This window comes from Pseudorasbora parva, chromosome 2 (genome assembly GCF_024679245.1).
Source record: "Pseudorasbora parva isolate DD20220531a chromosome 2, ASM2467924v1, whole genome shotgun sequence".
Lineage (NCBI taxonomy): Eukaryota > Metazoa > Chordata > Actinopteri > Cypriniformes > Gobionidae > Pseudorasbora > Pseudorasbora parva.
In genome coordinates, this window is record NC_090173.1 from 11,471,091 (window position 1) to 11,486,538 (window position 15,448).

General features: G+C 38.7%; 1 protein-coding gene across 3 annotated transcripts in view; it reads right to left on the bottom strand.

The window, feature by feature from the left end:
• Positions 1-12,439: 12,439 nt before the first annotated feature.
• The window catches only part of LOC137050243 (uncharacterized), a 189,858-nt gene continuing 186,849 nt past the window's right edge, over positions 12,440-15,448 (bottom strand). For all 3 annotated transcript variants that reach the window (XM_067428750.1, XM_067428749.1, XM_067428751.1), the window contains one exon: positions 12,440-13,409. In XM_067428750.1, coding sequence (XP_067284851.1) covers positions 12,654-13,409 — 756 coding nt within the window. In that variant the 3' untranslated portion in view covers positions 12,440-12,653. The remainder of the gene's footprint in view (positions 13,410-15,448) is intronic.

The following is a 15,448-nucleotide window of genomic DNA, read 5'->3' on the forward strand; positions in this document are numbered from 1 at the left end:
TTTGAGAAAATCGTCGCGATTTGTCGATGATACGCGCTCAGGAACGCCCAATAGGCATTCTTGTTTCATGACGGGAACGCCCAAGCCGCAGCTGGACCCTCCTACCGAGAGAGGGGGATTGGGAAAGGGCCTGAAGTGCAACTACGCTATATGGGCCGATTTGACCCAGTAGTGATTACCTTAAAAAAAATCGGCAAAAATGGCAAATACACCTCTGTGCAAAAGTTTGATGTTAGTAAGATTGTTTTTGACTATTTTTGAGTCTTCTACTTACCAACGCTGCTTATTTGATCAACCACTATTGTAGTTGAATACATAAAATAGAAAGTTTAAAAGACCAGAATTGATTTGAAATCAACTTTTGAAGGGAGTGAACTCTATTTTTTGTAATGTTTGCTATATTGTAATAGTTTCTACACCCCTGACTATACCACATCTTTTATTTTACAATTATTTATATCCATAGAACAAAAAAAAAAAAATGACTTCATTTTTGACATTTTCTCCAGTTAAAATATCCTTAGATAGATTTATGCAACATTGCATTAAATCTTAAGACTTGTGTTCGGTTTTAGGAGTGCATTGTGCCTTATCTCTCTCCCTCCCCCTCTTAAAAGACCTACGAGTGCAGCAAGACAAAATAAACTGAAGACACAAACTAATACAAGTCTTAATACCGTATGCAGAGTTGCTTCTCAAGTATCTTGTTTCCATACATTTGAGATGTTTTGGAAAATTATTACTACATTCTTAGAATAGAAGGTTCAGTGGAGTTCTATATAGAACTCTGGGGTTCTTGGCTCCATTTTAAAGAGCACTTTATGCCAAAATGGTTCTATATAAGGAGAAATGTCTTAAAGTAAATTTTTGGGTGAACTAACCCTTTATGTCATTAACTCCTCACCCTAATGTCGTTCCACACCCGTAAGACCTCCGTTCATCTTCAGACACAGTTTAAGATATTTAATATTTAGTCCGAGAGCGTATGCAAGTGTATGCACACTATACTGTCCATGTCCAGAAAGGGAATAAAAACATCATCACAGTTGTCCATATGAGACATCAGTGGGTTAATTAGAGTCTCTTGAAGCATCGGAAATACATTTAGGTCCAAAAATAACAAAAACTACGACTTTATTCAGCATTGTCTTCTCTTCCGTGTTTGTGTTCAATCCTCAAATAAAGATTCAAACGGTTATGAATCAGTGTATTGATTCATGATTTGGATCACGTGCCAAACTGCTGAAATCACGTGACATTGGCGATCCGAATCATGAATCAATACACTGATTCATGACGTTTGAATCTTTATTTGAGGATTGAACACAAACGCAGAAGAGAAGACAATGCTGAATAAAGTCGTAGTTTTGTTATTCATGAATCGAAATGTATTTTCTCTGCTTCAAGAGACTCTAATTAACCCACTGATGTCTCATATGGACGACTTTGATGATGTTTTTATTCCCTTTCTGGACATGGACAGTATAGTGTGCATACACTTGCATACGCTCTCGGACTAAATATAAAATATCTTAAACTGTGTGTGAAGATGAACGGAGGTCTTACAGGTGAGGAACGACATTAGGGTGAGGAGTTGATGACATACAGTTCATTTTTGGGTGAACTAACCCTTTAAATGACTGCATTATATTTGCTTTTGTGATGAAGCATGTTTAGTTGCTGTTTAAATCATAAAATGGAATTATTACAAAATGACTTAAAACTAAATCCCATGATGGAATCCCTAAAAGGTTCTAAATATGATCTTCTATCATCTGACAGAACCCTTGAAGATTCCATTCAGAACCTTTAGTGTGCTTCTACTTTGTCTTTACATGCTCACATGTTCAGTGTTTGCTGTCTGTCTTTCGTCTGATGTCCTCCGCAGTCCTGCACATCTGAGAGGCCGTTTAATTACGCAGGTTTAGACGTTTGAAGAAGCCCTTTAATTTTCCCAGAATTCCACGAGGCGGCTTCCTGAAACAGACTCTACTGTGGTTTGTCTGGGCGCACAGCTTTCCCCCGAGCCTCACACGGACTTCAACGGCCCTACTCCAGTTAACCTGCTTAGTTTGTTTGTCCCTGAGGAGAATAAAAGAGACACAAATGAGTCGTCATCATCCACTAAGTTGTGAAATGAACATGGAGAGCGGCTCATATTGAGATCTCTGATAAATTAGGGCAAATCTGAGCATATTTTGAGGTCCTTTTCTTAGGAGAAACATCTAAAAAGAAGCAGAGATAAATAAAGATATCTTATTTATGATTTTTTTCTTTGGGTTGGCATGAAACTACAAATATACATCTCAGCCAAGTGCTGACAACACACGGTGTAAAGGTGCAGTTTTCACCCTGAGGCATTAGGATTGCAAATCTGAGCACATTTTGAGACATTGTTGAGCGATTACTAGAGTCTTTTAGCCTGGATGCCAGCCGAACTCAGCCCCGCCCACAACATTTTGAGGCTGGACTTGATCCATAGAGGAGTAATTATCCCTGAACAGAAACTAGCCAATGAAATCATCAGGGCGGGCTTTAGATGATGACGGACAGATGATGAACAGTAACGTTATCATCACGTCATCAAAGGGGCTTGGGTTATATTTGTTCGAATCCTAAATGGAGAGTTTGTTTGTATCTGCATTCACCTTCACTATTTCTCTCAGAAATGATGATCATGTTGGGTAAGTACTCTGTGTATCATTACATTATTTAATTTTTTTACAAAACCGGCAAAGAATTTAATTATTCTATTTTTTTTTACAACACCAGAAAAGATCGCGTATTCCAGCGCGCGTGCAGACAGGGTTGCCAAGTTTTTACAACAAAACCCGCCAAGTACTAGCCCTAAACAATAGCTTCTCTGGGGGGGTTCCCCGGGGAAAAAATGGCGTTTGGGGGGTAAAATGTGTGTTCTTTTGGCAAGGTTGCTGCTAAAATTCGCACTCATGGGTCTATATATCACATAATAGTCGCGTCAACCCGCGGACATAGAAAACAACCCGCGGAAAAAAACGCAGACTTGGCAACACAGTGCAGGTGAACTCTGTTGACATTTGACAACTAACGTTATGCGTCGCTCCGTTGCTCTGATTGGTTGTAGCTCTATCCAATCGATGTCTTTCCTGGTTCGGTGTAAACACGCCCCATAATCACAGCCCAGTGGAGCAGCAGACTCATATAATCTGACTAGAACTGAGTATAACCACGTCAGGCTAAGGGTCTTTTTCTTTGGAGAAACATCTAAAAATAAGCAGACTTAGGGGGGGGGGGGGGGGGGTTCTTTTGGGTTGGCATGAAACTACAAATATATACAGCTCTGGAAAAAAATAAGATACCACTTAACACTGAGAAATCAATGTAAAGAGGTCTCTTAATTTTTTCCAGAGCTGTATATATATCAGCCTGATTTTGACATGGTGTAAAGACGCAGTTTTCACCCTGAGGCATTAGGCAGCTCGGCATGTTTGCAGTCACTGATCCTCTGCAGTTTGAGCGCCTGCATGTCGCCGCAGGGCTAGTGTTATCAGTGCGGGCTCATTCCTGAGCGGAGTGAGATAATCAGAGACGAGCAGAAGGACTGAGATAAGAGGACACACACACATGTGCTGAGGTGTCCGCAGTGTTTCACCAGCAGGTTTTTACCTCGGTGCTCGCTTATGTAAGCCGCTTCACGACTGCCAAAAGCTGCAGACCTGACATGCTGAGCAGGAGGTTTCGGATTACAGCCCGAGCTCCTGACGCTCAATGCTACTCTGTGTTCCTGTGGGCAACAGCTAAAAAGTGTTCACTTCTAAACTCAATGGCCAAAAAGCACTTTTGTGGTCAGTATTGTGTAAAATGCTAGTAACACGTTGCCCCATCCCAAACGCAAAAGATTTTAGATTAATGTAACAAAATGTGGAAAAAGTGAAGTGCTGTGAATACTTTCCGGATGCAATTTGTATATATACAAAAATAATGTTAAAGTACAAAAATAAATAAAAAAATAGACATTTTCTTCTAGTATATATACATTGCATCTGAAAAGTATTCACAGCACTTCACTTTTTCCACATTTTGCTGTTACATCCTTAAAAAAACAAACACTAATAACAGGCTATTAAATGCAATTAAAATGCTAAAAACACATTCATGTCCCATCCCAAAATCAAAAGATTTTAGATGAAAGAAAGTGCTAATTTTTTGTTCTGCAACATTATATATATATATATACATACACACACACACACACACACACACACACACACACACACACACACAGTGCATTCGGAAAGTACTCGCAGCGCTTAACTTTTTCCACATTTTGTTATGTTACAGCCTTATTTTAACATTGATTAATTCATTATTATTTTCCTCAATTCTACAAACAATACACCATAATGACAACATGAAAAAAGTTTGTTTTAAATTTTTGCTAATTTATAAAAATAAATAAAAAACATACTCACAGTCTTTGCTCAATACTTTGTTGAAGCACTGTTGGCACCAATAACAGCCTCAAGTCTTTTTGAGTATGATGCTTCAAGCTTGGCACAGATATTGTTGGCCAGTTTCTCCTGTTCTTCTTCTCAGGACCTCTCGAGCTCCATCAGGTTGGATGGGGAGCGTCGGTGCACAGCCATCTTCAGATCTCCAGAGATGTTCAATCAGGTTCAAGTCTGAGCTCTGGCTGGGCCACTCAAGGACATTCACAGAGTTGTCCCGTAGCCACTCCTTTGTTATTGGCTGTGTGTTTAGGGTCGTTGTCCTGTTGTAAGATGAACCTTCGCCCCAGTCTGAGGTCCAGAGCGCTCTGGAGCAGGATTTCATCAAGGATGTCTCCGTACATTGCTGCATTCATCTTTCCCTCGATTCTGACTCGTCTCCCAGTTCCTGCCGCTGAAAAACTTCCCCACAGCATGATGCTGCCACCACCACGCTTCACTGTAGGGATGCTATTGGCCAGGTGACGAGTGGTGCCTGGTTTCCTCCAGACATGACGCTTGCCATTCAGGCCAAAGAGTTCAATCTTTGTTTCATCAGACCAGAGAATTTAGTTTCTCATGGTCTGCGAGTCCTTCAGGGGCCTTTTGGCAAACTCCAGACGGCCTTTTACTGAGGATACAGGCCTGATTGGTGGAGCGCTGCAGAGATGGTTGTTCTTCTGGAAGGTTCTCCTCTCTCCACAGAGAAACGCTGGAGCTCACTAAGGCCCTTCTCCCCCAATCGCTCAGTTTGGCTTTCTCTTGATAATTAATAAAAATAATTGATATGTCTAGATTGTCTGATTCAAAGTGGGCAGAATGCTAGATCTAGGGAAAAGGATTAGGGCCAAGCAATAATAAAAAAATAAAACTATCTTGAGATTTAAGTCATTATAATGCGAGAATAAACTCATTACATTTCTAAGAAGAAAAAAAGTCTAAATAAAATGTAGACTAAAAACACGCGCTCGATCAGATGTTCATGGCGTAGCCAACTGATGACAGGAGAGTTGGATCTCTTAGGCTTTCTTTCAATAACAAAGAAATATTCTCAAAATGTAATGAGTTTATTCTTAACATTTTATTTTGCCTTTTTCTCTAAATATAAAAAACCCAATTCTTTAAACATGTTTATTCTAGATATGTTATGATTTTATTTTCAACGTTGTATTCTGCCTTTTTTCTCAAAATTTTATGAGTATTATAATGACTTTAATTTCGCTATTTTTTTGCCCCAATCTTTCTTTCTTTCTTTCTTTCTTTCTTTCTTTCTTTCTTTCTTTCTTTCTTTCTTTCTTTCTTTCTTTCTTTCTTTCTTTCTTTCTTTCATAAAAATAAAGTAAAATATGAACATACAACTGTGTTACCAAATAAATGCAATTTCAAAACTAAAATGACATGTGTTTGAAAAGGAGCGGGATGAAGCCCTTTCCCACCCCATATATAACCATACACAATTCCAGCATATATGAATGATCCCACCACATACAACATATCCTTATTGCACAACAACAATTAAACAAATACATTAAATAAATAAAAAATAAGAAAAAATATGTATAATCCTCTTTCATATAGATCTAACTGACGAAAATAACCTTCAATTTTAGTCAAATATTAGGCTGCAGTTCGTGTTGGGCGGTTCTTTGCCTTCACTTTGTGCATTTAAATGATTTTAATGAACATCTAGCCGTGGATTATCCCTTACATATACATTATATACTTGCAAATATTTCTTAAATATATACGTGTGTGTGTATTCTACATTATAATTATACACAGTACACACAAATATATTATGTAAACACAATCTTTTATTTTGCATGCAATTAATTGATTAATTTATTTGATAGTAAATTTTACAGTCACAAATAAATATATGGCATTATACCGTATATAACAGTGTTGTGTGCTAAAAGTGCTATATCTACTTGTACAGAATGTACTCGTATATATTGCAATGTTACTTCCAGTGTTAAACCCCATTGAGAGACTATTAAGCACCATTATGATATTATTTTTATGATATTTCCTTTTTCATTTTAGTTAAAAAGTGGTTTAGGAGTGTAATTTCCTTGTAACAGAGAGATTTGCGGCTCATCATGGGCGTATGAAGCAGGCGTGACACACAGGCTGATCAAGTCCATCAGCATTATTTCTCAGACGGCGCTTTCTTTTCCTTTATTTTGGATTAATGCACAACAATCTGACCTTGTTTAGTCTTTTTCAGCATGCATAATCCTTCACATTGAGAAATCTCTTTCATAACATTAATAATTATCCGAACTGCTATTATTATAGTCGATTCATCAGCGTACAGACATCTGTAAAGTCTCAGGCGTTAAACAATGGTTGGGCTGAGGAAAAGGGTGGAGACGAGGGAAACTAACAATCATCTCCTCCACCCGCACCTAAACACGCCAGCAGCAAAAGTGTGCGAGCTCTGAGAGTCAAAATGCAAAGCGAAAGAAAAGTAAAAGTTAATAAAGCTTCACTGTCATCACTGTTAAACATGATACGATCAGCCAAACCTTCAACTATGTTTATGATTCAGGTTACAGTACAAACATCAGGGTGTATGCACACGATCTACCATTGTGCAGTGATGTATGTGACGGTGTTACATTTATGAAATCATTTTAACTGTAATCTGTTACAGTTATTGAGAAAAAAAGTACTTATGAAAATGTTAATGATTACAAACGGGGTTACATCTGAAAATTTTCTGTACAAAGATTCAAGGATATGTTGAATAGCCTAATATTAATTTGCTGCTTTGCCTGTTTTTCATGTGCACGATGCCTCCTGCCATTTAAAGGCTGCTTAATAAAATGCTATTCTGATTATTTTGATTGCCTCTTTTGATTTTGAAGCGTCTGCCAATTACATCAAATCATTTTGCCGCTGCAACCTGTCTGATTGTTGCCACCATGGGCGAGACATAAAAATAGTCAGTACGTTAATTAGTGCTGGAAATGTAAAATCTCACCGATTTTGCTGATCTCAAGGCAAAAAGTGGTGCTATATAAAGCAGAATTTGCTGATTTTTATTTTGTACTCGTACACTTTAATTGCTCTCAACTTCAAATATTTGTGTAAGCCAATTAATACATTTAACTTAAAATGACCAACTTAAATATTTTGAGTTGTTGGATCTTGCTATAGCTTTAACTAGCTAATTCAATAAATGCTACCTTGCTAATTGGTAAGACAATGCTTTGGTAGCATTGGCATAGGACTTGCTGAACGAGTACGGCATTAAAGAACATTTAAAGCGTTACTTCAGCGTTTAGCATATGGCTTATCAGTAGAAAAGTATATGCTCCCCCCCCCCCCTCATATCCCCCTGAGACAAGAGATTTATGCATTTTATTTCTGGAAAAATTCCTCCCATAACGCAAATATCGTCAACTTGCGCCATCTGAGGAATTGTTGTCCAGAGGCTAAAGACTACAGCCAGCAGAGGGAGCCCTTTCCGCATGTTTTCAACTCGCGCGTGGGGACGGAGATCACACTCACAGCTCGCAGATGCAGCCTCAGGCATTCATGTTTAAACTGTGCGGCCAGCAGAGCAAAGTAAGTCTTTCAACTTCTCAAACTACTTCCTATGAAAGTTAAGCTTTCAAAGGCATGAACTGAAAACGCGGCAGACTGAAGATGCGCTGTGAATCTATGCCGCGGACGCGTTTACCTCAGCTCTCATCACGAGCTCATCCATGACTGTCAATGTATCTGACTCCTGCAGCGTTTTGGGCTGTGAGACTCCCTCAGCGGCTAAATCACATATTGAACAGACACGTTCAGTTTTTAATTGTAGTGTCTGTTCTCTGACTGAACTGATTTTATGAAAATGAACGCGATGGCGGTGGGCCTCGTAGAGCAGCGAAGCATTCTGGGAATTGTAGTCTTTCATCCCCATGAGATAGTCTAGAAGGCACCAAATTAAAAAATAATTTCACATTTCTACTACATTAATTATCCAGTTTAAATACATATTCATCTTCCCAGCACTGAAGTATATATATATATATATATATCTGTTCTCAAACTAAGCTCATGCTCCACTCCCACAAATACTTTTTTTGTATCCAACATAACAGAAAATCTTCTAAAATATCATAGCAAAACATTAGACCCTTATAAATCTCCCACTTAATGTTAATGTTGCACAAACATTATTATTATATAACTCTTAATTTTAGCATTTTTATGTGCTCTCCCTTTTTAAAGGTGCACTATGCAGCTTTCCGTCCACTGGAGGGCGCCTATTCAAAACAAATGTGTAGTTTGATGACGCAAAGTGTGAGCGCAGCATCTTGGGACATGTGGTCTTCACCTCACAGCCGGTGGAAAATAGGACTCGGGCAGAAATCATGCTGATGGATGCGGTTATTAACGTCACTGTAGTGAAGCAGAGCAGGACCGAGTGTTGTGGAGCTGAGCACGGCCGCTGGAGCGATTGTAAAACAAATACCCGCCTCGCGAGCACCGGGACTTTTATTATGACGGGACGAGACACAGTCGCCGGGCGCCTGCACTGATCCGCTCTTCCGGTTATGATTATGAGGTAAAGCAGCTCTGTTTATCATATTAGATACATTTAAGTGTGTTTAAAATAATGTTATGACGTTACTCCGTGCGTTCACACTGCTAAGAGTAAAGTGCTACTGCCAAATGAAACCCGAAACCGAGGGTAGCGCAGATATGACGCAATTCACAGGCGACTCCCTCAAACGCTATGCTGACACGTCCCGGTCCTCGGTTAAAATAGCAATTTTCTCACAATTTACAAATAGTTTTGTAATTTGGGATATTGTAGGAACTCAACAGAACAAGATATATAACACTGGCCTAGTGGTTTTTGGATATTTTACTGCAAAAATACTACATAGTGCACCTTTAAGTGTCATGGCAAAGCATGCTAGGAAATATAAATCCCAGCATGGTTTAGGTTAAATTTAAGTTTGTCTAAATTAAAAGAAACAATTTCATAAGACTCGAAACAATGAAACAATTCAGATTACTTAAAATGTATCAGTTTTGTGAACGCAAAATTAAAAAAATTTCTTCTAAATACTCATAAAAGTTAATTTACCAAAAATTGTATGATTTTGAGTGTTAGGATTTACAGTACAATCCTTTCCTTTCCTATTTGTCTCTAAAATCGAGGGACTGCTGATAACAAAGCAGACTTCATTTAATCTAATACTACTCATTCAGGTCTCAGCTTTCAAGAAATTCCTTCTTCGTTTGTACCTGCTCTCATATCGTCAACACCTCTCTTCGGTACCTGTGATTAATGACTAAGAGTCAATTTTCAGAAATTATTCATTATTATGATGTTTTTAACTATGATGTATAGCTGTTTTTACCTATGTGTTTGATGACAAACTCACAAATGTGTCATACGGTGATGTTACAATGTACTATGGGGCATGTTGTCACATTTCACTTCCATTCTTTCGGGGTAAATAAAGAAAAAAGTATACACTGTATTAATGAAACAAAACCACATAATTGTACAAGACATGGGAAATTAATGTGGGAAAAAAGAAATACACTGAACCCGCTCTCCCCTACCTCATCACCACGGTCTGAAGAAGTGTGTCTAATAAGTAGGCCAAAAGTTTGGACACATTACAAATAGCACTCATAATGAATCCTCATATAAGAATGATTTCTGAAGGATCATGATCACCGAAGACTGGAGGAATGATCCGGAAAATTCAGCTTTGATCACAGAAATAAATGATCATTTAAAGTATAATAAACTGAAAACCAAATATTTTAAATTGTAATAATATTTCACAATATTAAATTTTTTACTGTATTTTTGATCAAATAAATGCAGACTTGATGAGCAGAAGAAACGTCTTTCAAAAACATTACAAATAGTAATGTGTCCAAACTTTTGGTCTGTACTTCACATGATTCTGTTTCTGTCAGAAGATGAAATAGAAAAGAGGAAATGGCCTAAAGCTGGAGAGGAAGCACCGAGCAGTCCAGTGCCACGAAGAAGGACGTGAAGGGCTGAAGGTGGACCATCTGCATCTCTGAGCAAATAATGCCTGTAGTCGGTCTGTGGTTTTATTGCTATAAATGTAATAAACCCTGCATTTCTTTTCCATGTTACAGCATCTTGCTTCTGCTTTTTGACCCAGAATAGTGTCTAGTAGAAACTGTGAAAGTGGTATTTAAATGCTGCCGTCCTGTTTTATTTACACTACAAAAATGTGTGATGTTCAGCATAGAAAACGCTGCACTTTTTTGTCGCTTTATACAGAGAAATAACACCTTAAAGGTGTCATGAACTGGCTTTAAAAAAAATGTATACTGTTGTCTGAGGTCAACTAATGACGTTAGTGTGGGTTTTGCTGACATGCTTACGTCTTGGTAGCCGTCTGGAAAACACACAGGCGGACGGGGCTACAGAAGCAGGCGGGCGGAGCTACAGAAACAGGCGGGCGGGGCTACAGAAGCAGGTGGGCGGGGCTACAGAAGCAGCCGGGCGGGGCTACAGAAGCAGGCGGGCGGGGCTACAGAAGCAGGCGGGCGGGGCTACATAAGCAGCCGGGCGGGGCTACAGAAGCAGGCGAGCGGGGCTACAGAAGCAGGTGGGCGGGGCAACAGAAGCAGTTGGGTGGGGCTACATAAGCAGTTGGGTGGGGCTACAGAAGCAGGCGAGCGGGGCTACAGAAGCAGGTGGGCGGGGCGACAGAAGCAGTTGGGTGGGGCTACAGAAGCAGGTGGGCGGGGCAACAGAAGCAGTTGGGTGGGGCTACAGAAGCAGGCGGGCGGGGCAACAGAAGCAGGTAGGCGGGGCGACAGAAGCAGGCGGGCGGGGCTACAGAAGCAAGCGGGCTGGGCTACAGAAGCAGATGGGCGGAGCTACAGAAGCAGGCGTACACATTTATCTGTAGAGGCGGCGTTTCCCCTTCTATTACGACATTGATTTGAGAGCCTCATTTTCTAGGTTTTTTAAACAGGTGAAAGACATCCAACTGTGTTGGATACTGGTGTGGGTCGGGTCGGACAAGGGGGAAACACGGGTCTAACACGGGTTTAAAACAGTCACGTGTGAACATAAAAATGTATGCATATTTTTAGGAACACATCTACAAAAATATGTCTTGCCTGTATTTCAAGTTAATCAAACAATTTCAAAACAATATCAGGTTTTTTCTGCTCGCGCCGCCGCCGGTCCTCCCAGGATTCTCTCACTTTCAAAAAAATGGCTTCAAGGGGGTCGCACACCAGACTCAAAGCTCAGCGGCGGACACGCACATTATATAGGCCTACGCGCGAACTCAGTTTTGAATCCACTTCCGACAGAAGAGCTGCACGATGTGTGCATCTTGTACCACAGGGTGAAATCAGTACATTGGCGCTCTGTGGCGAGGCAGGATTTTGAACAACTTCCTGAGCCGCCGTGGACAGGCGCCGAATGCCGCCGCCGATGTGCGTACACTCATTGAAAACAATGTGTTCGAATTTTAAAGATGTGGCGAGCTGTAATTACTTTTGTATGACCTGGCAATAAATGTGTAGGCCTATATAATGTGTATATGCTAAACTGATTTTATTTCGGGTGCCGGTTCTATTTTAAGCGGGTCGGGTCGGGTCGGGTGCAGATTTTAATTCGTGCTCCATGTCGGAAAACGGGTCGGATGCGGTTTAACGCTCCGCGGGTACGGATTTACAAAATCGGACCCGTGCAGGACTCTGGTGCGAGGACCCTTTCATCGCTGCTTGCAGCTTTAATTCCTTTTATGACTGTATCACTTTGCATCTCTTTAAAAATTGTTTTAATTTTCCTAGCTTTTATTTTGTGACTAATTCCCTTTTCTGTGTAACGTACTAGTGTATGAAATGTGCTATAAAAATAAACTTGCCTTGGTATTTTGTATATTTCAAAGCTAATTGTGCAACGGGAACATTAAAAAAATGCTGAAGAAAAAATCCTTTGGGGTGTATTTGATTTCACAAAGTGTAGTTTTATTGTCACATTCACATCACAGGTATAATTCAAATGCACATATTTTTAGCACTATTAGAGAAATACTTTTTATAAGACTAAATTGTTCATTACTTGTAATTATCATGATATATATGTTTTCTAGCATACATGGGATATACTGAGGTTTATACATTAAAGTACAACCCTCAAATTTTTTTTTCATTTTTGGCTTATATAAAAAAAAGAGTAAGAAATTGTGTAATTGATGCGAAGAGTGTAGCTTGAGTCGCTGCTGATGCTGGTCCGATTACAGACATGGCTAGGTCTTCTCCTTCAGCTACGGGTTCGGCAACTTCTGCAAATTTCTGCACTCCTCCTCTCCATGTATTGGACACTCTAGATGGACCATTTACTCTTTTTATTGAAAGAGTGTCTCCAGGTTTCATTTTTCCTAAGGGTTCAGAAAACTCCTCTGAAACGGGTTCAAAATGAATCGGCTGATCATTGTTGTCAAGATCAACCACAGCATGATCAAATCTTTCCTCTATTTCTATATCACTACCGTTATCGGTAACATCATAAATTTTCATTCTGTTCTCGCTTCTGAATAAAATTCTGTTATTAGAAGCTTTAATCTTAAAATTGCGTGTGAACTTTTGATTAAAGTCTTTCCTATCCATGAAGGATTGTTTCCGTGGTGTATTGTTGTTTTTCTTTACGTTCTTTCTATAATCATTTGCAGAATTCCACTTTTTCCTCCAGTAGGGTTTGTTATTTGGACCCTTAGGATCGTCCACTAAATGCTTATTGCTAAAATCTGTAAATGTAGGAGTACGTCTGTGTCTGATGTGCAATTTTGAGCAACTACACAAAAACTCTGATTGCGTATTGATGGAGTTTATAGGGATGTTTGCATAGAATCCTTCAGGAAAATGTTGGCATTGCTCGTCTTGTTTAGACACCTTAAAACTGCAGGTTTTTTCCACCTAAAAAAGAAAAAGTACAATTTAATGATACAACTCCAGAGACCATGGTTAAATGATGTAAAGATCGTTTTGTGCGTAGGCAATTGATTAATGTGTCTACAGTTAGCACGTTACATCGACCAAACGGTCTCTAAAAGCCATAGGACAAACATTCGTAAAATCATTAAAGGAACACTCCATTTTTTCTGAAAATAGGCTTATTTTTCAAGTCCCTTAGAGTTAAACAGTTGAGTTTTACTGTTTTTTAAACACAGTGATGAGAGTATAGTTCCTAGCTACAGCTCTGACAACTTAACTTTGATTTCTCATAATGTTAACTGGTCTCTTAATTTTTTCCAGAGCTGTAGCTAGGAACTATACTCTCATTACTGCGTAATAATCATACAACTTTGCTGCTGTCTTTTAATTTTCTCCAGAGCTTTATATCGGTCTAGAAAAAAAATCGCAACTTTACATTTTTCTGTTTGTCTTAGTAAAGGTCGACCGATAGATTTTACCGATAGCTAGGTTGGGCCACACTTGCCGATAACCGATTAATCGACCGATAGTTTAAAAAAATACTAGATTAAAATAATAGTAATAATAATAATAATAATAATAACAAATAAAATAAAAACACTAAACAGTGCTGAACTTTATTACAAGAAATAAAAAAACAGTACTGAACCATGAAAATGTCCTAAATTGCATTATGTAAATATGATTATATTAAAATGACAAGTTCAGAAGAAAATCTACAGAAAATAACTAAAACATTAAAATATTACAAATAAATGTTTCTTTAGCTATAACCTAGAAACATGTAAGTGAATGTCAGGTAACAGACTGCACGTCCCATTCGTTAACAAGGATTTATTAGCTTATTTAGCTAGCTTACATGAATGATATGCAATATACAATTTACACCGTGTAATAGTTGAGCAGTACAATTGTATCTTAATCATTCAAGTTAGTTCATAGTGCATAAAAAAGGTTAACAGATAAAACTAACAATGAATAATACTTCTACAGCATTTATTAACCTTACTTAATGTTACAAAAGGAATATTGGATATAAAGTATTATAATGGATTACGGTATTATATTAAGTGTTATTTCATAATAAATCCAAAGAGTTCGCTTTTTTAGAACACTTGACAGTTTTCTTATCAAAATAAAATATGTATTGAAATCGAATGTGTTTCTGATGTGTTTATATTTCTGTCGGATGCATGACCATACAGTCTGGTTTCCTACATCACTAGTTGTTAAATCGCTTTAACTGCTTGAGGTAAATGTTGCTGCTAATATGAGCGTCCTCTCAGCCTCGACGACAAAGTAAAGTACATACATACTGCTGTTCTTTTGCTGCTAAAGCATCTAGTCACCCAAAAAAATTACTTTATAATGATTTAGCAACATGTACTGAAGTGTTCTGTATTCATACCGTTTCCCTTTCGCTGTTTTAAGCACGCGTCAGATGTGTCAGCGCGCTCTGTGCAGCGTTCGGTGAAGCGCGCAGTGATAGTTTTTTAAATGGCCTCTAGAGGCCGCTCTCGCGCTATATAAGACCCTTCTCAGAGCTCTCGTAGGCTACTGTGTAATGACAGCAGCCTTCTCAGCCGCTCCCGCAATGGACGCAAACCGGAAAAACTATCGCTATTGATTTTTGCCGATAACCGATTGTTCCACCAATCAGCTATCGGTGCCGATTAATCGGCAAATCCGATGAATCGGTTGACCTCTACTTAGTACACGATGTGACTAAAGAAGAGTCAAGTTTTAAATATGAAAAATATCGAAAGCCTTTGGTTATTTTTGAGCACGATGCTAATGGTCTAATCAGATTCAATGATGTATGCTAGGCTATGCTTAAAGTGCTACCGCCAGATACAGAGATCGGCTGAATGGATTAAAAAAATGTTATGGATATCAACTCTACACTGTATTAAAAAATAATAATGTCTCCAATTGAAAATGTTCAAGTGACTGATCACATCAAAATTTTTCATTGAAATTGAAATTATGTAAATTGATGCAATTAAATTCGGTTTCAATTT